General features: G+C 39.9%; 1 protein-coding gene across 2 annotated transcripts in view; it reads left to right on the forward strand.

The window, feature by feature from the left end:
* The first annotated feature begins 635 nt into the window (after positions 1–635).
* ADGRL4 (adhesion G protein-coupled receptor L4) overlaps positions 636–27,243 on the forward strand; it is a 77,524-nt gene continuing 50,916 nt past the window's right edge. For both annotated transcript variants that reach the window (XM_009287239.2, XM_009287240.2), the window contains exons 1-2: positions 636–1,160; positions 2,726–2,875. In XM_009287239.2, the coding sequence (XP_009285514.1) occupies positions 1,139–1,160; positions 2,726–2,875 (172 nt within the window). In that variant the 5' untranslated portion in view covers positions 636–1,138. The remainder of the gene's footprint in view (positions 1,161–2,725; positions 2,876–27,243) is intronic.

Below are 27,243 nucleotides of genomic sequence, written 5' to 3' on the forward strand. Positions count from 1 at the left end.
TATAAAGACAGGCATACATCAATGCCTCAGTTTTATAATGTTTCAATACGTGAGTCACATCTCCAGGAAGCTGGGAAATGATGGTATGCGCATCATCCGTAACAAGATTAGAGACAATATTGCCATGTCCATGTATAATATAAGTACATGCTGAAGTCTCGTCAATTCGGATGCTGTAACAAGGATACAACTGCTCTCATGTTTAACCCAAAGACATGCCAAACACTTTAGCAAACTGGCTATATTGAATATGTCCTACTGCACAACACCCTGTTACGGTCCCACAAACCCATAGAAACTTCAGCTCCTTTGGCTCCTGAGATTCCCGGCCATACAATTGCCTTCCTGCCTCTTTCCTCCCTGCCTATACGTCTTTGTTTTCCTCACAAAGCAGAGTTCAGTGGATTTCCTGTACCTCCTCACAGGCCATTACCCTTAAAGCAACATTGCTTGGCTGCGGTAAGGATCTATCTCAAAACCGAAGAAAGCAGTGGAAAGAACGATTGCAGTCAGCCAAGATTGTCTCCAAAAAAAATGGGTCTTGGGGCTCACGTATACTCAGCTCACCAGGAAAAGGTGGAAGGAAGCATGTAGACCGTTAACCTCCAAGCTCGTAAACCCTGAGCTATTTACTAATCTCCTCCACCTCTTCCTCACCCTCCCTGATCTGCTCCACCATCCTTCTGTTGCTCCTTCACTCCTTCTGCCAGCGGGCTGCGGCTCACCCCTTGGATCTTCATCCTCCCCCTGTCCCAGGCACTCTCCCGAGCAGCTCCTTTAACCCATGCTTCTCTAACCCACTCACCCCTGCATCTTCTCTGACACCCCCTGCAAGACCCAGGCTCCTGCTTCTCTTTTGCTTTCTTATTTATTCCCTTCTCATTTATTCCCTACTTGCCAGAAGACCAGGTCCCCAGCCCCTCTTGACCCTCCCTGTCCTGCCTGTGAGTCTCAGGAGCTTTTGGAAACGTGAAGCTCGGGACAAAGGGCAGTGTCAGGGCTACGCCTGCACCAGGACGTCGCTTTCCTGATAGGCATGTGTGCGTATTTTGCACATGGTCATACATTTTAAGGCAGGGAGGTTTTTTCTGTGACACAGGGGCTCTGCACCAGGCACCACACAGCAACAGCATCACCAATGAAACTGCTTCCATTCCTAGGTAGGTGAAATCTCCTTCCCTGGGACTGAATGGCAGGTGGGAAGGGAGTGGGGTCTGACAAGGAGAAATGAGTGTGTGGAGATGGTGGAAAACTGCTGGGTACGTGGGACTGAAAGTCCCCGTAGCTTTGATCAGTGCTGCTACTGGATTCGGTAATTGCATGGCTAGGATCATCCCGAAACCAAATCCCACAAATGCCTGTCTTTATCTCACTGTGGGTTTTGTTCTGTAAAAAACAGAAACAATGTGGGTTTCCGTGGGTTTGGGTTTGTTTTTTTTTTCTCTCTCTCTCCATCTGCATGGGAGATTTTTAGATTTCACATTTTATGAACAGTAAAATGACAACAGAATCCCACAGGTTTCTGCTGTAAGCTCTAGAAGATGGTCTCCTCTCTCAAAAACAGAAGGAAAAGATGAAACTTGATACCTAAATTGTTTTGGATTATATATAATTGTTAAAAAGTGTGTGTAATTTTTAGTCTTTTGCAAGAATTGTTTTGGATTATATATAATTGTTTAAAAGTGTGTGTAATTTTTAGTCTTTTGAAATTTTAATGAAATTTTAATTTGTCCAAGGAAACAATGTCTCAGTGAGATTTCCTGAAGCAATGAAACCTGTAACTGTAACACTGAGCTAGAAAATATCCAGAATAATATTTGGGTAGGGAAAAGCAGAACTGCAGGGGAAGACAGTTTCCAAACGGGTCTTATGTGTTCTACAACTTTCGTTATGTCCTGCTAATAATTTATAAAGTACAAAGTAAAAAACTTACTCTGCCTTCCGAGTTAACCACCTCATTTCTAACTTATTACAGGGTGTGTATAATTATTCAGTGAGCTGTTAGTTTTCTCAAAGGGAGAGATTCCTTTTGTCTTTGTGTTGAAAACCATATGCATACATACAATGGGAAATTAGTTATACCATTTAGGAATCATTCAGTGGATGGAAAAAAGAAGACAATACTTTCATAACATGGAAACGGTATTTTAAGATATTAACTTCAAATAATTTGGATAAGTTTTTAAACCCTGGTGTCATAATGCTGTAAATACTGTGACATGTCATTTTAATCTCTCAGACCGTGCATATGTGTTAGCTACACAAGTATGGAAGTGCTTTTAAAAATAAAAACTCTGATCAGGGGAACCCTCTGGTATTTTTCACTTGATCTGTGTAGGGCAGTTTGGATTACACTCAATACATAATTCAGAGTGCAAATAAGTGTCTGTGCTTTACTGGAAAGTACTAGAGAGCTTTGAAAGCCTTTCAAATGTTTTCCCCAGATCACTGAGTAACTTCTACATTGTTTACCAATTTTATACTAGTTGAGCACATATACAAGTTCTTAATCTACAGTGTCTGCTCTTTCTAGTCCCTGGGTAGTTTTATCAAAGTCCCTGTAGTTGATGGACCTTGACCCATCCTGCAATATAGCTGAATCTGTGATGAAGTTAAGTTTACTGGAATATACCAATTTTGTGGATGCTTTTTGCTCAGATCTGGTTTTAGAGCTCGGGATGAAGTTTTGAGATGAAGAAACAAGTCTGTTTTTCCTTTGTTCCAGTTCTGATTTCCAGTCTGCTGGACTATGGCTGCACTTCTGCAAGCTGCAACATGACATGCCACAAAGACGCCAGGTGTCAAGTTCAGGGTGGGACAACAGGCTGCTATTGCTCCCAAGGATATACGGGAAACGGCATAACGTTCTGTTACGGTAAACAGATTTTACCTACATGCATTTCTGTTATGTGCTTGCTTGAAAAACTTACTCAAGAGCCCATTAGCTCAAGGATTAAACTTTATGTCACAACACCTTACAGGAATATGTTCTCAAAGCCAAAAACTTTAGCAGTTTCTGAGAAATTCTACAACTTACTTATGAGACATGCCCACATGTGAGGCCAATATTAATTTTTCCACTACAGCTGCTTGCAAGGGAAATATACCAGAAATCCTACAGAGGGGTCTGCCTATGGATGCCTCTATCTTCCATCCAAAGAAAAGGATATTTTCCCTGCTTTCATTTTTGAGTTGTCCTCCGCTATGAATAGCTCTAGTCCTTATTTCCACTGTTAGATATAGCTATTCCCAGCTGCAGGCAGGCTGAAATCCATATGAATCTTGTCAGTTTTCAGTGTCCAGAGAAGTAGTTATGAATATTAACCATCCATTTGGTCAGGTTTTGTGTTTCATGCATCTTGGGAAATTTAGCAGTAACAGAGGCACTTTGCTTTGGTATGAGCACAGGTAAGCGGCCCACCTTTAGTTTGGATTTTTATAGCTCATTTGCCATGGTGTACTTGGAAGTATTCTTGTTTTAGAATGCAAAGACCTTTTTCCAAAGAAAGCTGCCTAACCTTTTATAAGCTGGGAATGCTTAGAGAGAAATATAGCTGGCTAAAATAATAAACAATAAGGAATAACAAAAATTGTAGAAGAATTTAGTTTGGAAGAGACCTCTGGAGGTCATCTGGTCCAGCTCCCTACTTTGAGCAGGTCCAACTTTGAGAATATTGCTCAGGGCCTTGTCCAGCTGAGTTTTGAGTATCTCCAAGGATGAAAATTGCACACCTCTCTGGGCCCCTGTTCCAGTGTCCGACTACCATAATTTTGAAAACTTTTTTCTCATATCTAGTTGCAATTTTTCTTGTTGCAGCTTGCAACTTTTGCCTCTCATGTGCACTTACCGCTGTACATTTCTAATAATAGCTTAGCGTCATCTCCTCTATAAACCCCCGTGACCCCCCATTCGGTAGCTGTAGACAGCAATATGGTTTCCCCTTTGCCTTCTCTTCTTAAGCCTGAACAAACACTGTTCTCTCAGCCTCTTCTTTGCATCACATGTCATGTAGTCGTTAAACATATTTCTTGAATTTAATGCTAACCTTGCCCAAAATATAGGTCAATCATTATTTGTCTATTGAGCTGGTCAAATGAAAATAAGAAGGAATGGCCTTCACCACACTAGTATTGTATTTGCACTAATTCAATTTTACTACCGTGAGTAAGCTGGTTGATTTGAAAGTTAAGTGCACATTATGTTTGCAGAGTCAAGGGCCTACGCTTGTGAATAATGCAGAGAAAGAAGAAAACCGAGTCAATTTTCAGCAGTACTACCTGGAACAAATCAAACCAGCATTTACTTATGTACCATGATCTGGTATCCACTACATTGTCTGTATTTTTCTAGAAAGTTGTGATTATGAATCATCAGTTCAATTTACGGTAAAGATACCTGTTGTTCACTGACATTACTGATGTTCTTAAATCCGTCCATTATATATGTACCCATTATGGCGTTATTAAATCCATTTGTGTGAGGATGGATTTATCTTACCTTCCATGTTCTTTTTTTTTCATACAGTATCTTTTTCTTGCTTTCTTTTTTGCCTGTGTTTTCTTAAGGAGTTATACATACAAAATTCATAAAAACATTTATTGATCATTTAAAGAAAATTCAGTACAGTGAAATATACATTCACAAGTCTTGTGAATCAATTAATTGTTTATTAAGAATTATACTAAGTGTTTGGAAACTCAATCTTTAAAATAAAATTTCCAATCTCAGTCCAGGCAAACCAGCTACTAGATGTATTTGTGGTGCTTTGCAGTTAAGTGGCAATGTTTTGAAGCAAGCTTCATGTCAGGAGACCAACATTTTCTCTGGTAAAATACCTCAACAACCACCAAAGTCACTTACCCTCCAGCTAAGCAGCGAAGCTTGTATCAGAACTATGTGGCTGTTGCCCCTGAAAGAGAGACATCTCTCTAGGGCAGCACGTTACACGGTGCATTATTAATACTGTGCAGTAGTCCTCTAATAGCATAAACAAGTAACCTGAATTTTAATTGCGTAGGCTCTAAAAAGGATTAGAAATGTTAGAAATATAGGCTAAACCCTATCATAAATACTTTAAAGCTACAAAAACGTAAAACAAAGCCTCAGTTGTTTAATGATGTATTAGATCTTGCTGTTTTGTGTGACGAAAGCAGCAGGTGTATCTGCTGTTCTAGAGAGAGCTACCCATTTTTCTTCAGTTAATAATCTTAGGCTTTTACAATGATAGTCCAGGCACCTTCAAGGAGATCATCAATTATGTGCTAATACAGGCATTTTCTAAAGAGTATATATGTTATGTTGTGTTTACATATTTGCCCTTTTAGTTATTTAGATAGGTTGTGAGAGTTGTAATTACTGTCAACAACATTAATAATTTCGCATAGCGTAGAACCAACTTCTTCATTGTGCTTATCCTGGTAGACACTTAAACCAGAACAGTGTTTGTTTTGAGAGTTTATTCTGGAACAAGCAATTCAAAAAACATGTAAAAATGTTGAACAACAAAAAATGGTAGTTTCCAGGTTAGCCCTCTTAAGCTTCTATAGCTGGAAAACTGTCCCTTTTTATTTACAGGTACATTCTCACTGTATTTAAAAGGTTTACATTTGTTTCTCTACTTTCACTTACTTGTAGCACCTCTTAAATACTTGTAAAAGTTATTTCTTTGCTAGCTCTTTTCGATGTGATACACGTAGACATTTTCCCTTGAGTTTACTGTGCTGCAAAAGGCAATAATGCCCTGTTACATTTATTTCCTAGCACCATTATTGATGAATCATGAATCACTGATGTCAGCATACCTTAGGAATGGAGTTTGTTAGTTTTTACTTTGCTCCCTTTGCCAGCTGGCTAAGTGTCTGCAGAGAGCTCAAGATTATTGGATTTGCTGTGTATAGATAAAGACATATAGATATGAATTTAATTTCCTGGTGTCAAAGTCATGGCTTTTAAAATAATTATCCTCTTACAATCTTTCCCACAAGATTTCAACCACTTTAAATTAGGTCATGTTTTGGACTTTCCGAAGGCATACTTTGGCCAGTCTACCAAAAAGCTAATCCTCTTCATAATCCCATTGTCTTCAGTAAGAATATGTGCAGGAATGCACATAGTCAGGAGAATAACTGATTGTAGGATCTGGCCTCTTTTATATATTGGAATTATAACTTACATAGCAATAAATTCCTTCTGCACAGTATCTTCCAGAAAGCCATAAATGAGTCACCTTGTCAAGCTTTACACCTCTGAGGTACAAAATACTATCCCATTCTTCTTATTTCTTCTCTTTGTATTTATATTCCTTGCTTTATGTAGTATAAGATGAGAGAAAACGGCCTCTGAAAATATAACTATTTGCCTTTTAGGACTCAGTTCTTGGCCAGATGTGTATTCTGAATGTAATGCATGAGGCTTTAGCTTCACATTATTATACACCTAATTGAAGTAGCACAGCTAACGCTCTTGGCATAAAAATAAAAATATATCCAGATAAGACTGATTTATAGACAAGTTAACTTCCTCTTGTGCAAAAATGCCATGGATTTTTTACAGATAAATAGCATATATTTGCCACTTTTGTAAATCCATTTCTTTATATGAGAAGAGTTGGCCATATAAATTAGGTGTTGCTCATAATCCCAGCTTTCTTCCAAAAGAAAATTAAAGAAAACAAACAAAATTTCAGATCCTTTAGAGAAGATTGAGGTGGAAGTAAAACTTCATAGAAGCCAATATTTTATTTTTAAAACAGAGGGGAAAATGAGTTGGCATCATTGATGCTTTCCTAAGCAGCTCTGCTGTTTCAATACTGGCTGCTTCTTGATTGCTGACTGCCAATTTGCTGCTTTGCTGGCACACTGCAGGAAATTAAAGTAAACAGTGTGATCACAGTGTTTACTTTAACTTTGTAAAATAAGGAAGGAAAATGAAGCAGTGCTGTTTGTTCCAGGAGGGTAGGCAGGCAAGCAGGAAAAGTCTGAATACAATATCCCTCCCAGATATCCCCACACAATATTTCCTTGTAAATGTCACCTGCAAATTATACTGCAAAATTAATCAGTCTTACTTGTAAAATAGTTACAGCTCTTCCAGAAATAGTGAGCAGGGACTTAGGCTATCAGGGAAACTTTGTACTGAAGCAAGACACCGACTCTCTTTCTGAAGTGCAGTGCAGGAGGATTTATCTTTTTCCAGAGGCAAGAAATAGTATCATAGAATCATAGAATCGGTTAGGTTGGAAAAGACTTTAAGATCATTGAGTCCAACCATATACATCAGTGCAAAGTGGTATTTTATATCAAAATACATAATCCCTGTTAGAACACAAGGCAATTTGTATAAACTCAGCTGAATCAAATTGAAAGCCTACTCAATATCCGAACACAAACATATTTTCTTGTTTTACCGAGGGTCATACGACAAACTCTCTGGCTTTTGCCAGCTCTAAAAAGGAGCGTTCCTTTGAGACATCAGCTCCTCGCTCTAAGGGTCATATGACAAACTCTCTGGCTTTTGCCAGAGAACTCTCCAGTTCAAAGGAGCGTTCCTTTGAGACATCAGCTCCTCGCTCTAAGGTGATGTTGCTGTGTCCCACTGACTGTTATTGCAGTCACTGAATTTGTTTTGGTGTCACCGTTGCCATTCTGCAGCACCTGATAGGTGTATAGTTTTGAGGGAAATTTTACCTTTCAAATTAACATGGCCCTGTAAAACCACTGTGTATAATCATTTCATTCTATCCAGAAGTGTCCTTCAATAGAAAACGATCTAATCCAAATGCTGGTTCACCAGTGGAGAATTTTTTTTTTTGTTACCAGCAGGCATACATCACTGGATGTCACTTCTGTGTTTACCAAATAGTCTGAAATCACTGATATGGAAGATCCAATCCACACACTTCCTAAATTCATTTCACTGCTATCCGTTACCACAAGCTATAAAAAGGCAAATTGCAGCTGCTCTAGCATAGCACAGCAGGAGAAAGATATGCCTTAGCCAAACACAAATAACAGGGCTCAACACAGTGGGTGACAGCTTGGAAACCTTGGGATATGCTATGCAGGAGGCCAAAGCAGACCACGGATTCCCAGCCCTTTTGACACGCTCCTCATAGCCTCTGGGCTCATCTCTTACTCTTCCTTACCCTTTTTGCTTTTCCCCCTCTCCTCCTGTGTCTCCCAGTCTCTGCTGCTTTGCCTTCAAATGCTGTTGGATCTTTTTCATGGTTTCAAGGTGGAGTGTCATAAAACCAGTGTGCGGGCTGCGTGAAAGGACAGAAATCATCTTCAAATTCAGAATTCCTACTCCAGGCTTAGGTGTCTGGCTTTTTGGTGATCCCAGGAAGTGTTAGGAGGCACCATCCTGTTTGTTGCCTATGTAGGTATTATATTTAATTAATCCCATGCCTTCAGGGTTCCTCTTGCCTTCCATGTCTTCATTGGCCATAATGTAGCTGAATGGTTTTCACCTTTTCTTGAAGTGCAGAGGTTGACTGCTGAGCTGTGTGATGTTACCCAGCTGACATATCTTGATCCCACATTCCGGATTAAACCTGTAGGCAGATCATGGAATTGAAAAGCCTGGACAAATTAGCCGGGAGGATTTGATATTCCGGCGCATGATGGTCCCCTTGCCTGGGAAGGCATGGATGTTAATATATGGGTTAACATAGCAGGCTCCTGGCCATTTGGGGACCTATGGCTTTATGTATGACTTTTGCCTTTTCATGTGCAAGATGTTACACTTCTCTGTGAATTTGGGAAGAGTTTGATGGCTGAGATGTATGTAGACTGCTGGGGACTAACCAGCTGTTGCGTGGTTGCCTTCCAGTTGCAAAGGACAGAGCTATGTTTATGTTCCTGAAAATAGCCATACCCTTGGCTAACATTGTTAGTCAAAACAGTTTTTGTAGAGTTGACTTTACTTTTTATGACTGAAATTGTTTATTGTAACTAGCTACTATTGAAAGTATATTTTAGTTGAAGCTTTTAAGAGTAGATCGGGAATTTGAAAGGGGAGAGTGTGTTACAACAGTGCCTGGTGATGCATGAGAACATTAGTCAGATGGAAAGCAGTGCAATATGTTCGAAGTAACAATACAATCCTGCTGAATAAGACACAGTGGAGTCTGTCTTACTCCAATTGTCTTACCTCTGTAAATGGCTGAGTCCATAAAATTTTTACTCGAAGCATTTTATGCATTCAAAGTGCCAAATCCAGTTTTCTCACTCATATGAAAAAATATCTCCCAGTTTCTCACTTGAATGAGAGAGAGAAATCTTCAGAGGGTTAGCTCTCCTTCCTACTGCTAGAAAACACAGTTTGCCTGGGCCAGAGATACAGCCCACTATAATAACTTGCAAGATTGACCCTGACTTTAATAAGCTTTGGACCAAGCCCATGACAGACTCATTACATTCACAGATTTGGGGGGGGGGGAGAAGAAAAAAAAGGCAGCTCTATTTTTTTTCCATGCTTTTTGTTTACATTTTCTTGAAATGGTACTTTAAGCATGACTAAAATACAGTAATGCATTTTTTGAATGGGCCAGGAAGAAACAAAACTTCCTCTTGTTACATCTTTAATCATATCCAGTCTCTCTTTTAAATTGGTCCTGTTTGCATCTAAAAAGAGTTTTAAAAACGTGTGTAGATGATGTGGTAGAAAAGAGTTAGTTGTCTCTCTCAAAAATGTACCCAAACTTTCAAGCTGATCAGCTGCGCATGGATGGTTTCTTATTTGTTTAATTCAAAATGTGTTTTAACCCTTGCCAAATAATGCTAATTTCCTTGCTTGAGAAAATACTCTTTTCATCCTTCTTTATGGTCCTAAGAATCAATCAATATGTTACATGTTTAGAGGATGTGGGAAAATTAATTTAAGGAGCTTTAAACTTATTATCTCAGCGTCTGCTTACTTTGTGTCTGCCAGAGATATGATTCACTTCCTGTATCTCCAGCATCTGAAGTGGTCCCAAAAGGTCCAACAGTAACAATACATTCTTCTCACTTGCTGGTTTGAAGTAAAAGGATGGAAGATATTTCCAGAACATGTATACTCATACATGTATACTAAATGTACACAAATGTGCACACAGGGACCTATATATAAGTGGATATGTGAATAAAAAGCAACCTTTTCCATGAAAAAAATTTAAAGCAATCTCAGAATTGTCAGTTTTACTCATTCTGTGGTTGTAGAGTTGAAATTAGCTTTTGTTAAGGAAAGACTGGGATTTGTTGGAAAGAAATTGCTTCCATAAATTCCACTTCCTTGAGACACCTTCTGTACCTAGGCCTGCATCACGGTAGAGCCTGCTACAGCTATCAGATTCTGCAGCTGCCTTTGGGGCTATGAAGTCAGTGTTACCCACATAACAAGGAAAGTATCATAAGGAATTACACACATAAGAGACAATTATGTCATTTCTGTGCAGCTACATTGATTTCCATATAGTATTCCACCAATCTGGCATACTGATTTTACTTTTGTCTCTGTTCAGTAAGTCATAGAGTTCAGTAGTAGAAAAGCGTTCTCTTTAGGATTGGTTTATTTTGTTTGTTTGTTTTCCTCTTCCAGAATAAACTGGCCAGGAGTGGTGAAGTTGTCTGTAACCTCATTTGAAATGTGTAATTTATCTAGGATGATTTGCTGGTGCACAATTTTTCTGTGTATGACTGTGAAAAATTGCCGACTGAGCTGTTGGCAGACAGAATATCAAACCCCGCTCAGCCCTGTGTGTATGAAAGTTTAAGAAGGTAATTGACACTTTGGGCCTCTATTTGCCAAAGAAAGAGATAATGACGTCCTCCAAGAAGATTAGAATCTAACCAAACATTGTGCTCTAAATATAGAGCACAAAGCCAGGTGATGTTTGTGAAAATGCTGCTCAGCTGCAGGAGGGGGAGGGGGCTGAAGGACTGCAATTTTGCACTGTATATTTTTTAGGTACACAGATTTAATTTAGAGATTATGGCTTGAAAATGAAATTTACAGTACGTGTGTTTTTCGGCGATAAGAAATTGATTTTGTGACCTTGGTACACACTAATTGAAATATCTGGCACTGTGTTTTGCTGAGGTTAAAGGAAGCCATATATGCCTGGAACCGCATTCTTCTTTCACCTTGAACCACGCAGTTAATCACAACCACAATCACTGGCAGGAAGGAAGCTGCTGTTTCGCTGTGGTACAAGGAAGCTGAATAATCTCTGTTCATTGTCTAATGGATAGGTTGTTGTGTGATTACTTCAGGCTAAGTTTAAGAGATTCACGATAAGTTCAAAATGGAGACTTTTGGTGGAATTAACATTCAACGAGCACCAGGGGCCGGAGCTTCACCTGCTGCCATGCAGCGGATGGAGCAGGCAGGCAGGTCTGCACGGCAGAGGCACGGGGGCTTCTCCTTTGATCTGCCCACCGCAAGCGCGGCTGCTCATTTAGGGCTGAGACAGCTCTGTCCTGTGCTCTCTGCCGCTGTTCCAGGAGATGATACAGGGAAAAGGCTCTCTGGTTGTGCTCTCCCACATGCTGTTCCAGCGACCGGGAGGAGAGAGCAGCACATGGGCTGCTCTGCCCTTGGACTGTTATTCCCGTACATCCTCCCACTTGAAAGACCAGTTGTAGCATTTAGGAACAGCAGCTATGCCCCAAGGGACTCCGCTGGTGGGGTTTTGATTTAATATGTCTGCTTTATTTAACTGGGTTTCTGTCTTAGCTTAGACTTGTACAACTGTGACAGTCTAAAGTTGTCTATAAACTAGTGTGGCAGGGTGGCCCGTTATTTTGCTTATTACTTAATGTTACACATTTGTTAGGTTGGCACAGGATCATGTTTTTCGAAAAGGAAAATGAAAGCTCCTGAAAAGCCTTGACAATAAATGGTTATTTGTTCAAAAACAGCCGAGTCCAATCTTTGTTTATGTTAGTAGGCTTCATGTAATGGTGTTGCAATAAAGAAAAATAGCTCTTCAGGATATGCATTGGCTTTTACGTTTTATTTGCAATGAAAGCTATGCACATAGGCAGCAATCTACATAAGTTACATTGAGGGAAAACATAAGCATAGGCGATGACTTGCATGTTTATATTTTTAATATTTATTTGTGGCAAAGTGTCTGGATCTTGATTTTAAAGGATGCAAAATTAGGCTGAGGTATTGCAGTTTTCATTCCCAGAAAGTTACCAAAGGAAGACTAAGAGAAAAGGTGAATTCATCCTACGCCAGGAGACCACTGCTTCTCTCCTGCCCCACCCATGCAGAGGTGCTGCAGGTCCATTCCCATGACCATTGCACTATCTTCTCGTATTCTCTCCCAGGTTAGGAGAGAGTCCAGTGATCCTCACTGCCCTCTTAATGTTGCAATGGTTTTTGGGTACCCCCAAAGTTCAAATGTGCTGAGGGTAGCCCAGCCCTGGCTCACAGCTTGCGTCAGGAGCATCGTGGGCAGGGGGAGTTATTACAGCAGTGATCTCTGCACCGCATGAAGGTCTTCATCACTGATCTCTTTAACATCAGAGGCCCTAAAAAATTGCCAGAGAAATTCTTCAGGATGTTGGCATGAACTGAAAGAGAAGTTCAGCTAAGCTCTGCGGGCCTAAATAGGAGCTCTGAGCCTTGCATTAGTTCTTCGTGGTGATGGGAAAGGAGTAGGTGGAAAATCATATTACAGTGGAGGCTTTGCCTTACTTTTTGTCTTGAATAAATCATTTTGGTGGGTAGCATTGATCCTGAGGAAGCTCTACCTTTTCAAAATCAGGCTGTAAGAAGTTCAGAAGGGAGATCTGTGGAAGCTGGAGGTACTCAGGTGAACAGGTTTGGGCCCTTTGTACCTATCCAAAACATTTCATTATTTAGAGCTATGACGAAGCATGCATCAATTCATAAATATGACTGACTGTGCAATATAAAAATATCAATATTTCTGTCCCATTGTGTAAGGGATATCTGGTGCATACAGAAAGAATTTCATCTCCTTAGCTACCACAGAGAAAATGGAAAAGGCAAATAGTGTTCAAAAGTGTATTGACTTGAAAGCAGAGATGGGGAGAAGTTTCTAAAACTTAACACAGCTTTTCATCTGTGCCAATCAAAATAGAAACTATGCGGGGTAGCAGTTGTAAATGACGCAGAGCTGCGATTTGGCTGCTTTTTTAGGGTTGTCATGCAAATCTTGGTACTTGATTCCACAAAGCTTGCATCATACTCAGCTCCATGGTTAAAATCTAGAAATTCTTAGTAAAGCTGTCTTTAGAAAATAAGGTCGCTTCAGGGGTGCATTATACAGCATCACTGCTCTCATAGGAGAAGCTAGATATTCAGTCCTAGGTGTGTCGGGACACAGTGGTGAGCTACAGAAGTGTTGAGCTCCATTTGTATCATTTTGCACATGAGGTCTGAGGCTCCGATGGATGTTAGAGGAGAGGCTGGCATAATATTTACACAGCTGTGGGCTGCAAAGAAAAGAACTGTTAACTGAACTTTTTGTACATCCTCTAGAATAAACAGGTAGTACGCTAATACCACCAAATGCTTCTTATTGGAGGGGAGGTATGAGCTAAAAGGCCTCTGGGCTGTATTCTCTGCTCTCAGAGAAGGCTATTGCTGCTTTTATTAGCTGTAAAGTGCTCTTGAATTATTACTCAGGCTTTGGCCTTAGACTGATGAACATTCAGAAAACTTTTAACCTGACAATAGCACATTACCCTCAAGGAATGCCATGCAGACAGCAGGATTCAAGTTTGAGCTTGATATTCAAACTAGTAAGAGGTCTGTGCTGCAATATGGACATCTGGTTATGAGTGCTGCAGCAGAAATCCAAGTGCAGGGCTATCGCTGCTTTCACTGGCAGCGTGTTAAAAATAGTCTCTTGATATACCTGCTGCCTCTGTTCTTGTTACAGTAAGCAATGGCAAGAGCACGGATGACTACAGTAATGTATTTTATTACAGTTTCCTGCAGAAGGGGTGATGCTGATGACTTTCCTCCAACAGGGAGGTGACTTGCGATTGACTCTTGCAAGCCACAATGGCTGTAGGACACAAAGCCACAGCTAGGGGTGGATTTTCCAAAGAAATATTTGTTGAGCACTTTTGAACTGTCTGGCTCTATCCTAGGTGCCTAAAGGAGGACTGAGTTGTTTCAAAAGAATAATCCCAGTTGTGGGTGCTGAGCAATTGAAAATCTGTCCCTGAAGTGCCTTTTTATTTTTTTTTTTCCCCTATCATCTGTTGGCAGTTTGGGCTTTTGATTGATTTATTACTTTATTTTTAACTGCAAAGACCCTTTAATTAGGGAGGGGAACTATGTGAATGAGCTGGAGCTGCTGGCGGTAGCAGCTCCTTGCTGTCGGAGATTCAGGCATCAAATAAGTAGATAATATCCTCCTTATTGAGAAGATTTAAAAAATCATAAGGACGTTGCATTATTACAGTGTTTAACATCCACAAATGGAGGAAAAAAAAACATAATGGCAATTTTCATTAGCTGCAATGCATGTGGAGGGCTCTTTTTCTTTCTTTGAACAGCCAAACACTAAACAGTTCCTAAATCCCTCCTTGTTACTTATGTTTCTTCGTGGTGGTTAAAAACCCCATAAAGCAGAAATTGAAGACTTGCTATTAAAATACTTGCTGACAGCTCCATTCAAAACATCCTTTCAAATAGTGCTATCATGTCATGATTCATCTGCTATTCTGATATAGTTGCTTTAACAACAAGTACCTTCTTTCTTGGTTAGGGCCCATCTCTTTTCTTTGGAAAATTCTTCCTTTAGACACTTTATTGAATCTCTGCTGTAAACAAGTCTTTCTCTGGTGTGGTACTGTTTGTGTTACAGAACACATGTAACCCCCCAAAAAGCACAGAAACAGACTCATTGGGGATGAAAAATGAGAGATGGTCACAGCACAAGAAAGAAACACTAGCCTTATTCAGTTCTTCACCTGGAGTATATTGCCCTGTACAATTAGCATAACAAGTAAGGGGTTCTGGCTCAGCATAATGAGCCCACATCCCTCTGTACCCAGCAAGCGCATGCTGCCCTGTTGGCTGCAGAGCTAGCGTGCAGCACTGCACCTCTGTGCACTGACTCTGCCAGGGCCAGATCTTCACCTGGTGTAAAGCAGCACAGCTCTATCGATTACAGCAGAGTTATGCAGCTGAAGACCAAACCAAGGAACATCCTGGGGATTAAGTGGTCCCCAGTGAAGCAGGGTGAATTTCACTCTTGAAGCTTGAAGTTAGAATTATTTACAGTCACTTTAACAGGACAACAGCTGCTCTTTACCTAGAGATGAGCCAACAGCACTGAAAGAATTTGGATCTGAATTGCAGATGGATGGATTTCAATTTGATTCAAGTAGCTGGACTGCACGATCCTGTACTGTAAGCTCTCAAAGTCAGAGCTTGAGAGAAAAATCATTAATTTGGAAGCTGATACTCTGAAAGACTTTTATGAAGCAATATATTTTCATAGCAGACACAGATCAATTTAAAAGTAGTAATCAAGGGCCATGTGCTACGTGTTCACGGACAGAAAATGTAGGGAATCCAGCCAGAGCCAGACACTTAACATTCAGAGCATTTAGACTAGCACTGAGGATATTGCCTCTATGGAAAATAGTATGGTCCAGAATTAAAGTATTGTGAATTTGTGAGATAATCACAATGCTGTGCAGACATAAAGATGCTGCCGGATCACTGCCAGAAATAAACTCAACATAACTTTTCTAGGGAAATTTGGGTTTAACTTCTGTACAAATTTTGGTGGAAGGAAAAGTCTCTGCAAATATTCCACAGAAAATATGTGTTCAATTCTTAAGACAAAAGAAAAAATTGTAATATAATAAAACCCATTGAAATGACTTTTTACCATCTTTGAAAGGCATTCTCTAAATTCAAAGTAACTACACCAGTTTTCATCAAATGAGATTCAGACCCAGGGATTTTTCCCTTGCTAGTCCTAAGAATTTTATGAGATGTAACATTCCCTTAAAAAATAAAGCATCCACACACTACTGTTTTATGTCATGCAAGTAATAGCATTGTACAAAACCAAAATTTATATTTACTTGGGTACTACTACAACTAAACTCCTCCTGGAAATTTTTAACCTTGTTCCCTTAGTAGTCTCTTTGGGGATACTTACATGAAAAAATAGTGGCCACTGGCACTGATAGATATTTCAAAAGGCTGATTCATTTCATCTCTCATGGCAGTCATTGACAGACTCTGCTCCATACCATGCTAAGTGTCTGAAATCAGATCCTCAAGCATTCAGGATTTGTACTTGGAGCCAGACATGGTTTTCACTCCTTTGCTGAAGTCGTCCTCTGTCATAACTTGAAGCAACCCAAAGGCACCTCCGTGTGAATTACTTACGCCCTCTCAGGTTGATTTTTCTCCTGGTTTTCCATATCAGTCTTTACCAGCCAGGAAGGAAAGTAGAGAATAATGAAATCTTTAATGGGTGGCTTTATTTTAACTGATGTGTTAAGGTTTTCTGTGGGAGTGACATTGAAGTGTGATCATCCACAGTACCTTTTGAACTCAGTTGTCTTCCACTAAATTAAAAAAAAAAAAAAAAAAAAAAGTTTTTTTAAAAAGTTGAAAGTTTTGCATAAATAATCTGATGTGAAAAGTTAAACTGTAAACTCACATATACTGAAGAATCCACATGGAAGGGTAATTTTACTTTGGATCGAGCCATGAAAAAAATTTGACCTTGAGCTTGCATTTCCCTAGCCACCAAAGTCAAGCAAACTCAAGATGTAAAATGGTAAGAAGCCAGGTCTCAACAGTTGCAGGTCTTGTGGAACACTTTTTTTGCTGCAAGTATTCAGAAGCATTTTTATGTGAGATGTTCCTATCTATTTTGCTTGGCTTCATTTTGAGTAATACAATGTTATCTTAAGAGGCAAAATTTTATTTGAACTGAAGAGTCTCGTTAGACCTACAGTCTATTTAGATTTTTTCTACTCCTTGGGCTATAAAGTAGTAGGGAAAGATTCTTTACGAATATACACACGTATATAGACCATACTGTCTATGTACACTTAACAGGCATTGAAACCATCTGAATTCCTTTAATCTATATAAAAGGTCCAAAAACTTAATTCACAAAATTTAGATCAATATCCAATTCATCATACAAATGTGCTCTATAAATGAATAAGAAATAAATAAAAACATATTGTAGTTAAGCACTCTGTACATAGTTTCACTGAAATAGATTAGGACAATGGAATACTTTCACAGGTTTTTCTATAGCACATAGAGCATAGTGCTTGAAAAAAATCTTTTTTTTTTAATTCTGTGATGTGGGATCTATTAGGCAGCTGCTGCAAATAGCTAGAGAATTCATTTTTGCTTTAACACCTCTAAGCAGATTCAGTTGGGGGGGGTTAAGTTGCTTGTGGAGAGCGAAATTCCTGAAAGAGCTTATTACCTCTGTGTCAGTTTTTACTACTTCTGTTCTCCTCATGTTAATAGTATAAGTATTATAGGGATACAAAGAAAATGGTGAGATTTTTACAACTGATTTCTCCTCAGAAAAGTGACGTAATATAGTGATGTGAAGACAGATGACTCTATTACATCACTATATGCTACTTTATAGTAGACAAAATCTCAGAAAATCCCAAACATTTAAACTTATTGAGACTAGAAAATGAGTGTGAAGCCTTTTCTGGGATCGTTTGGGGAAATGTTATAATTAATAATTATCTCCTAGCTGGTTTTGTTGTTATTTCCCTGCTCCGGCCTTTGACAGACCAGATGTAAGCTGCTTTTGGCTGGTCTGTCAGTGGGCTCCCGTTATTACCAGTTGGGACATAAAACCCTCCCTCACATATTGGTATAGGTAAATCTGGTCACTGACTCTTCCCATTCCCGTCCTCTCTGCTTTCCCTCTATATAATATCTCTGTCCTGACTGGTGTTAACAACATCTAGTAATTTAGTATCATCTGTGAATTTAATTCTCAGGCTGTTCATCTCTTTTTCCAGAGCATTAATAAATATGTAAAATAAAACTGGGCTCAACACCAACTCCTGTGGCAACCCAACTGGATACCTCTTCACAGCTCTGCGCAGTGCTGTTTGTCATGACTCATTATCCTTTGTTTACATTCCTTCAGCCAGTTTTCAATCCACATGACAGCACTCTTATCCAAGACATTATAAATTATTTTTCTAATAAGATTTTGTGAGCCACTGTATCAAATGCTATACTACAGCCCAGATATATTGCAGCCACTCTGTTCCTTCCGTACGCTAACCCAGAAAATGGTGAAGAAGCAATTACATTTGTTTGGCATGATCTGTTCTTTGAAAATACAAACTATTTATTGATCATGGTTCCCCTGTTGTTCCAGATGATTTTTACGCTCATAATATTTATTCCATTATTTTAGAAGAGATTGAGAGCAATCATACCAGAAGATAACTGCGGGTCTGCTCTCCCTCTCTTCCCCTTTTTTCTTGGAAGACTTTCAGCAATCGTTGAGATTCACACCTAGGGTTTTCAGGCAAAGGGGGCAGTGTATCCCAAATGCATACCCTTCAGCAACGGGGCGTCACATGTGAGGAGTACTGCCAGAGCACGAGGAATGGCAGAGAGATGGGACTAACTATAATCTAGGCGATACAGTCAGAGAGGAAGGACCGAAAGGCATAGCATGGCTGTTAGGAGGGGGAGGAGGACTGCCATGGTGGTCTGAACAGAAGAAAGGAGCAGGTGAAGTCAAAGACAGTCTCAAAACTGGGAGTTGATTTGACGGGGGAATTCTGGAGCTGTTGGCTCTAGGAGAGGATCCCTAAGCTGTCGTTCATTCAGTGATTTTGTCCGGTGCAGTTCAAACCAGGAGACATGCCTTGCTCTCTTTCATAGTAATTCTTGTGCTGCTGCTTGCATCACATGTCACTTGGGGCTTTGGAAAACAAAAAAATAACCCAGTTTCTCTGTATGAATTCAGATGTAGGCATCATGTTTGTGCACTGTGCAGTTTGCATCTGCAGCCCATCTCTTCTCATGCCATCTGGGCCATGTGGATTACTGGGGACAGGAGCTTTTGCTCTCATAACCCCACGTTTGGGGCTTGTCCCTTACTCAAAACAGAAAAACATGGACAGACCTCGCACTGGCTTTACTGAGAGCTATTCTTGCCTGAGAACTGCAGGATCACACCAAGGATCAAATCCTCTTTGTGGAGGGATTACATTTCCTGCCAAATATGTGACATGGTTCAGTTTCAAGCACATACAGAATAAATCTGTGACAAGACAGACATTTTACAGTGGCTTAGTATCCAGGACTGTCATGGGAGACAGCTCTCAGCATCTGATCTAGCAAGATCTTCTGGTCAATGTCTGCATGACCTTGGGATCTACCTCTCTCAAATAATTTCTAGGGATGGTGTCTAATGGAGTTTTAGTACTAATTTATATATACTGCACAAGTGTGGATTCCTACAGTTAAATTACATTGGGAGATGACTCCTGAGAAGCCACTTCTAAAGAGACTAGTTTTCCTTTCTGCTAGCTCTTGTCACTGCTCTGCAAATCTTCAGTCTTCTTTGTGTTGCTTACCCACGCTTATCCTTGGACTTTAAAATGCATTCATCAAAGAGATAACAGGTTTCATTTTGTATATCACTAGGATTATGCTGTGAAAACAATGCTACTGAAAATATGTGATGTCTGACTTGTAAGGAATGTGTGGACACTTTGTACATATTACAAAAATTTCAGTCCAGCTCCTGGAAAAAAAATGACATAAACTTGCTCAAGTGATTCCTGTTTCTTGCAGCGCTGACTGCCTGTTCTGGGAGCTCCCGAAAGCCAAACTTCCCGTGCTGGGGACAAGCAGAGGCAGATGCTGTCACTTCCACCCTGGAAACTAACAGCTAATGCAGTTAATACCCTGCTCAGACTACTCACTTAGGAAATTATGGGTAATAGCGTAATGAGATTCTTCTTTATACAACTATGCAAAAACAAAAGACAAAAGAAAAAAAAAAGGAAAAAAAATTATAAGGAAGTTTTAAACCAGATATGACAGCCTTAAAGTTTTTGTACCACCTTCCTCCTCTGGAACTAAAGAATGTTTAAAGCAGACTAACTTGGGGTATGTCAGCATGGCTATATGATCCCAGGATCCAGCCCATACTTCAAGATTGCACCGATTGGAATAATGCTCTCATGAATAAAGTAATGCAGGATAAAGTGTTGTTTATTATTTCTTTTCTCAGCAGATTAGCTATGTACATCTTGTAACACAGGCTGGCTCTGTGGAATATCAAGCACAGCAAGAGACCTGTTAGAAAATGAATTACATTATCCAGCCAAAGCAATATCAGAAATGTCCCGGAGTCTACACTATCTTAATGTTGATTTAAAATCATACATTCATATTACCTTTTTATGTCTAGTAAAGCAATGTGATGGAGCCTTTCTTTTGCCAAAGTTGTATTATCTCATTTCTCTGAGTTAGGTAGACCGTAATGTGTCTGCTTTACAGATGGGTAAACTTAGCATAAAGAGAGGGAAGCCATTGTTTTCAGTCAAGAATGCCTAAATGTAAGCACTTTCATCTATATTGGCCATCCATAGTGGCAGGGGGGTTGAAAATGAGCCTCTTTCCATTCAGAATGCTTATGTAAGCCCTTTCATCTATATTGGCCATCCATAGTGGCAGTGGCTCTGAAAATGAGCCTCTCATTCATTTATATGACAGATTATTTTACTTTAGACAATTCTTGGAAAAAATACATCAGGCGGCAGCCCTTTCATCTATATTGGCCACCCATAGTGGCAGTGGCTCTGAAAATGAGCCTCTTTCCATTCATTTATATGACAGATTATTTTACTTTAGACAATTCTTGGAAAAAATACATCAGGCATCCCTAGGGCAGGAACTTGAAATCAAGACTCCTGCATGAAGACGCTACGTGCCCGGCTGGAGAGATGTGCTCATGGGCTCAGGGTGATTGAATTGCTTTTGCCAACTGGAGTAGCTTCAGTAGGAGGGGTGGGGTGCATTTCTGCTGAGGTACTGCCTGCAGTTGGGTGATTGGGGTGCTTTTCAGGACCAGGGGAGAGCAGGTTTGTTTAGGACTTCCTTTAAACTCCTGCATGCTAAAACACTGCTTATGAAGAGGACATTGCCACTACCTCCTTCTCTTTCTCCTTTTCTTCTTCCTGTCTTTGAATACAAGTGACTGCTGCTGTGTGGAGCACAGAGCAGGTTCCCATAGGTGTGTTAGGCATATTATGTTTATAGGACCCCATCCCCTTGGCAAAGAGTTCCCAGTGGAATTGAGGCATTGCTAAAAAATACAGACTGGGCTGCTTATTGCTGGCAGGGTCAAGGTGGTCCCGAGCATATCAAGAAGCACCACACAGGCATTTGTCAAAGTCCTGCTTTTGGTGCCAAAATCCTTTTGTCAAGTTGTGACTAAAGAACTAAGTAGCCACCGAGCAAGGAGTTAAATGAGTACCCCAGTCAGTAGCCAGTCCTTTCCAGCCGGCATTTTGATAAATGTTGTATAAATTATAGTACAGTATAAATTATAGGCATATAAATTGCGACTTGTAGCATGGGATACTGGACCTGCTGGGGGTTTTAGCCTGCATGTATGGCATAACCAACATATTGTTTCCATCATTTTAAAATCCTTTATAGAGCAGGTGGCTCATGCAGTTAATGCTGCTATCATTTTTCTTTCCTTGTGTGATTTGCTGTGATGACAGTTCCATCGTTTCATTTTGAGTATTTAAAGCTATTAGGAAGAATTTTTAGGCAATCATCTAGCGTAGGTATTTTCAAGCATGCCTAAAGCACACAGGGAGTCACCCCCTTTCACACTGCATATTTCTAAATAAGTATACAACCTGTTCCATGTTAATCTGTGGAAAAACTATGGACAAGATCACCAGCTGTGATAAACTGCCTAAGCTTAATTTAGTTAGACAAAGTTATGCCCTTATGTTCCAGATGGGGATCAAGTCCAACATCTTACAATTGCAAAGATTTCAAAGATATGAAACATTTCTAAGATCATTGAAATATATATTTTGCATTTCAAAGATAAAATACAGAAACCAATATGTCATCAAACCATTTAATTTTCTTCCAAGTTTGGGAGTAAATTGACAAGAGATCAGCAATTGGCAGGAGAACAAATGAAACATATTGAAAGAGCCAATTTGCTAGTATCAAGGGAGGCAGATGTGTCAGTTTTACATCTGCTGAAGCAAAGTCCTTGTTGGTGAATTTTTCCCCTCCTCCTTTTAAATTTTTTTTCATTATCTAAAGGTTTAATTATTAGATAATTGAATAATCCTTTGTAAGTGACCAAGGAGCACTGTTCATTGAAGAGCCCCTTTCATCACCGTGCTGTGATTCTGGCAGTTGCAGTTCGTTTGTGGAAGTTTCTGATTTTTTCCCAGAACTCGTCACACCTGACACACACCAGATTTCAATTGCAGCTGAGTAGTTTCCTGGGCCCCAATACTCCAGATGCCAATTTACTGCCTCTTTCTTGAACTAGCTATTAAAAAGGAAGGAAGCGGAAACAGCACTGAGATTTCTACTGACAGTCTGCTTCAGGATATAGGCAGACATCATGGCAATGAGCAGCAGAAGGAAAAAAAGCAGGCAAGGGTAAGCACTTCCATGTTTTTAAATGCAGACAGCAAAGTGGAACCCTTACACGGTTACTTTCTCTGTGAAGCAGGTAGGCAGGCATAAGCTAAGTCTGTCAATAGGTGTTAATCAGAGCTGTAAGTCTGAAGCGTGGCAGCAGCCACTCAATTACAATGAGTAATTCTCTGCCCTTGACTTTCCCAGTAACTATTCGCTAGTCTCTATTCTCTTTATTGTTAGTTTATCATCTGTCAAATTCTTGTGAGGAGGATTTTAAAAATGCATTAACAAAAGGAGGTAGCTCAATTATGTAATTCTTAATATTTCATTAATTTTCAAGAGGTTTGATATGTGGTACACCCAGGGTGTGCAAGCAGAATTGGAAAACCAAAGAATTTCATGAGAAGTGGTAGGACCTCTGGATTTGCAGAAGCTTTGTTGCCAAGTTACATATCTGTGAATCAGATCTCATGTATGCATGCACCCTGCAAACCAGGAAACCGGAAACATGAAAATATGTGATTTTCTTTTATTTAAAATAGATGGTTTTTGTTGCTAGGAGTTTGATACTTGGGTTTTGTTTTGTCTTGTATAAGCTTTGAGTATTAGAGTTGTTAATGTGACTTTAGGAGTTAAAGCTTTAAGTAAAAAAAAAAAAAAAACCCTGAATATTGCAAAAGTATTTGTTTTATATACCGAAGGCATTTCTGAAGCACTGAGCACTGTAGCCTTGAGGTGCCCATTGATGCTTAAAAATAACAAGCAATTCTGCTCAAAATAGACTATCACAACCCTCTTTTTTGTCCACAATTTTTATCTTAAATTCCATTCTAGACAATTTTTTCCACAGGAGAAGAAACCACTTGAGGGAGCAGTTTGGTCTGCTTGAGAGATGCATTACTCAGTTACTGCAAGGAGGGCATCCATTGACTGGGCTGGAGTACCTCCCCTCTGTGCCTCCAGACCATCTCCAGTACTCAGCAATGGGAACAACAGCACAGGGCTTAGAAATGAGTACGTGCAATGTGTAACTTCTCTGCAATATCAAAAGGGTATTCAAGGTTAAATCTCCCAACCACTTGAATCCATGACAGAATTTCCTTTTTAGCCCTGCCTGTTAGTGGGGAAACAAGGTACCCTTCTAACTGTGCAACTTATTCTTGCACCACCCTTCACTCAAAGGAAAAACATTCTGAGGAGCAGTGCTTGAAAGGAAGTTTCAGTTTGTTTCATTTCTTAAGATTCGTTATTTGCTTTATGCTTACCTAAACAAGATCAAGGTGCCAAATGAGTTCATATTGCTATCGAAGCACATGTGACCTTTAGGAGTTTGGGTCTGTTTTGTTTAAATCAAAACAGACAAGGTAGAAGAAAGGATTTGTAGATGGGGAACTGAGACAAAAGCAGGTTAAGTGATTCCCCAGACTTCCACCCACAGTCTATAGCAAAGTCAATAAATGAAAATGAAACCTGTAAGTCTCTTGAGGTCACCTCTCCAAGGCTGCATCCAGCTCACAACTTCCAGTTGCGGAGGTGGCTTCAGGAGCATGGATGGAGGTGGAAAATCAGGAAAGGAGACAACTGTGTAAAGGAAGGAGCAGGATCTGCCTTCCAGGAGAAGGAAGAGCAACATAGACCTGGAAAAATGTGGCAGAACCCACCTTTTGTATCTGGGAATTACTTTGGGGGAAGGGGGGGTGTCATTACGTCAGGACTGTTGGATTCGGAACCAATGAAAATGCCTCTTGACTGTCTAGAGGCATATTGTACATGTAGAACCTTGAAGGTCAACAGAGATTCCTGTATTTGCCAGAACAGTTTATACTTACCTACTTTGCCCTTTGTTATCAGGGGCACCCTCTTGCTGAGTAGCCACCAAAGATGAGATTTTCTGCTGGGCTGATGACTTCTAACTGTGCTGTTCCCATTATCATCCCAACAACATCCCTCAGCAGAAATTTGTGTGCTAGAGCACTGCTGACATAAAAGATGTGGACAGTATTTGTCATGCAGTCCATTGGAGAGTCCACAGCCCTTCCCCGTGATTAATATATATGGGAAGTCTTCAGTAGCAGCTGGAAAACGTTGAATTATTAAATTGTGTCTACAGCACTTCATATAATTATTGCCCAAGTGATAGTACAGTGAGATAAGCATGGTGTCGACAAGCAGACTTTCCACCTTTGGAGTTTAGTTAACAGGCTTGCTGTTTTGAAATTCAAGAACAGTCCACTCTGTCAGGGAGGATTTAAATAGAAAATTAAATGGGTTTGCATATTGCTCTGCATGACAGATTTTTCGTTAGCCTTCAAAGTCTGCATGACCTAACCGAGCATGTGGAAGTAAGATACATATTTCTGAGTGCTGTAATAGCTGTAGTTATTGTGGAGAAGCGTTAAGTATAAGCAGTTACCCCAAATGTTATTTTAATCCATTAAATATTCTGTGGATGAATAATACTGTATGTGGAGGCAGGAGAACAGGGATGGTTTAAATCATTTTTGGGTGGCTTCTCAGTTGGCTGTCCATTCAGAGGGAATTCACTCTCCGGTGATCTTTTCTTCCTCAAGGAAACAAGCGTAGACAAGAGAGATGACTCCATAATTATGTCTTGGCTAGAAATAACTGCGGCAGAAATTCCGTTTGCTCTTCCCATCTCTTTCTGATAAAGTGCAATTAGTACACCTCTTGCCTCTTTCTGTGAGATGTTTGTAGGCAGTGTTATTGTGAAGGAACATAAGCTGCCACCGCAGCCGCTCTTTAAACATGCAGTTGAAAACGACAGCTCTGCTATGGTGACAGAAAACATCAAAGCAGCAAAACACGCTATTTTATCTGATGGGGGTAACAATATCTCAGCTAATAAAATGGCTGTCATCCCTGCCCATTGTATAGATAAGGAAGCTGAGAATGTTTGGATGTTCTTTGTTGGTACGCCAAGTTGCAATTATCCTATGACAGAGCCCTTCTGGGCTATGATTGATGAAAAATTTTGAGGGGGGAAGCGCTTCAATAAGTGAATTTCATTGGATTTGATGATGACACCGCTTGCACAATGGTTGGCAAAAACATTTTAAGTAGGACGAGGAAAACATGGCCTCATTTAATCTGCCTGAGATGTCCTTGCCACATTCATTTATTTGTGTTGTTTGTTGGATGTAAACAAGTCTAATTCTGAAGTTCTTGTGTTGACCTTTTCTGGCAGTGAGATCAAAGTACTGCCTGCAATAAAGATGAGAAGACTTTAAAGACTTCAGTGGCTTGTCAGAGTAGGGTATGTTTAAACATAAAATAACACAACAGTGCAGCCTTTGGCTAAAACAGGCACCAAATGAAGTTCTAAAGAAATTTGTTGCTCCTCAAGAAACCCATCATTATCTTGCAGTTTAATGGCCTAAAAGTGGACCTGCTTTGGAGAAATTTTTTCCTTCTTTCCTGGGCTTTAACTCACAGGGTGACTCTGCCACTTGCCTCTAACAGATATAACGTGGATGTCACCAGTTAAGAGAAAAGGAATGCCCTTTCCTTACTCAAATTCCTGGGTGGATTTGAGGACTGGTAAAGCCCTCATCTGAACAATAGTCAGCCCTCTGTAAAATGCCGGCCTTTCCAAAGCACGGCATTACCCTTTTTGCAACAGTGTGTGCTGCTGTCGCATCCCCAACATGCCCTTTACCCTGGCTCCAGCTGTCCCCTATCCCAGATTTTTCAGTGGGTCTCTGGAGGAGATCCTGAAGGTTGACTTTACGGTGGCTGATCTGGAGCCAAGGCAGCTGGAGTAAGAATTTAAGCTCTAATCCAGTATTTTCATATTTAACAGCTTGAACATTTGAAAATAAATGTCTTTTAAACACTACTTTCTCTGTGCATAGTCTGTATTTAGATTTGAGATGTAAACCTACTCCACTTGACTGAATAAACAAAAGAAATGTTTAATGCTTACTGTAACATAAAGTTTGCAGCAAATCCGAGTGCAGAGAACCTTTCCCAACAAACTATTCTGGGATCTTCAGTATCTTGACTGAACTGAGACTTTTGGAGCAAAACTAAGGATATCCTATAGAACTGCCTGTGCTGGTACATCCAGAGACGGGCGCAGAGGACAAAAGGCAATGACTTTTCTTAATGAACAAAACATTTGATACATGATGTAATAGTTTTCCTGTATTAAAAATAAAGTAACAGTCTTTACTGTTGCTTTTTGCTAAACCAGTTTCTTGACCAACACTTTCCAAAAAGAAGCTTGCAGCTCTTTTCCACATATCTAATAAATGGCCTAATTTTCAGGGATGCTTAATATGCTGTAGAAATCTACCCAATGCTTCTGCAAGTTCAGTCTATTTGATAATCAAGATGTTTATCTTGATTATGTTTGCTTGAACTTAGATTTAGGCACTTACTTTGAGAGGTTTATTTCAATAAATGAAGGGAAGCTACTTTTTTTTTTTGAGTGATTTGCTTGGGAAACAAGTTTTTAGCATTTCCAACTGAGAACTTTGCAGCTGAGTAATACTTAGAAAAATAGTAGTGAAGGTTTCTGCAGTGCCTCCCTCTCTGACAGATCCCCAGCATGGCAGTCTGTGGAAATCTGTTATGTT

This window comes from Aptenodytes forsteri, unplaced genomic scaffold (assembly GCF_000699145.1).
Source record: "Aptenodytes forsteri isolate BGI_AS27 unplaced genomic scaffold, ASM69914v1 Scaffold119, whole genome shotgun sequence".
In the NCBI taxonomy this organism is placed as follows: Eukaryota; Metazoa; Chordata; class Aves; order Sphenisciformes; family Spheniscidae; genus Aptenodytes; species Aptenodytes forsteri.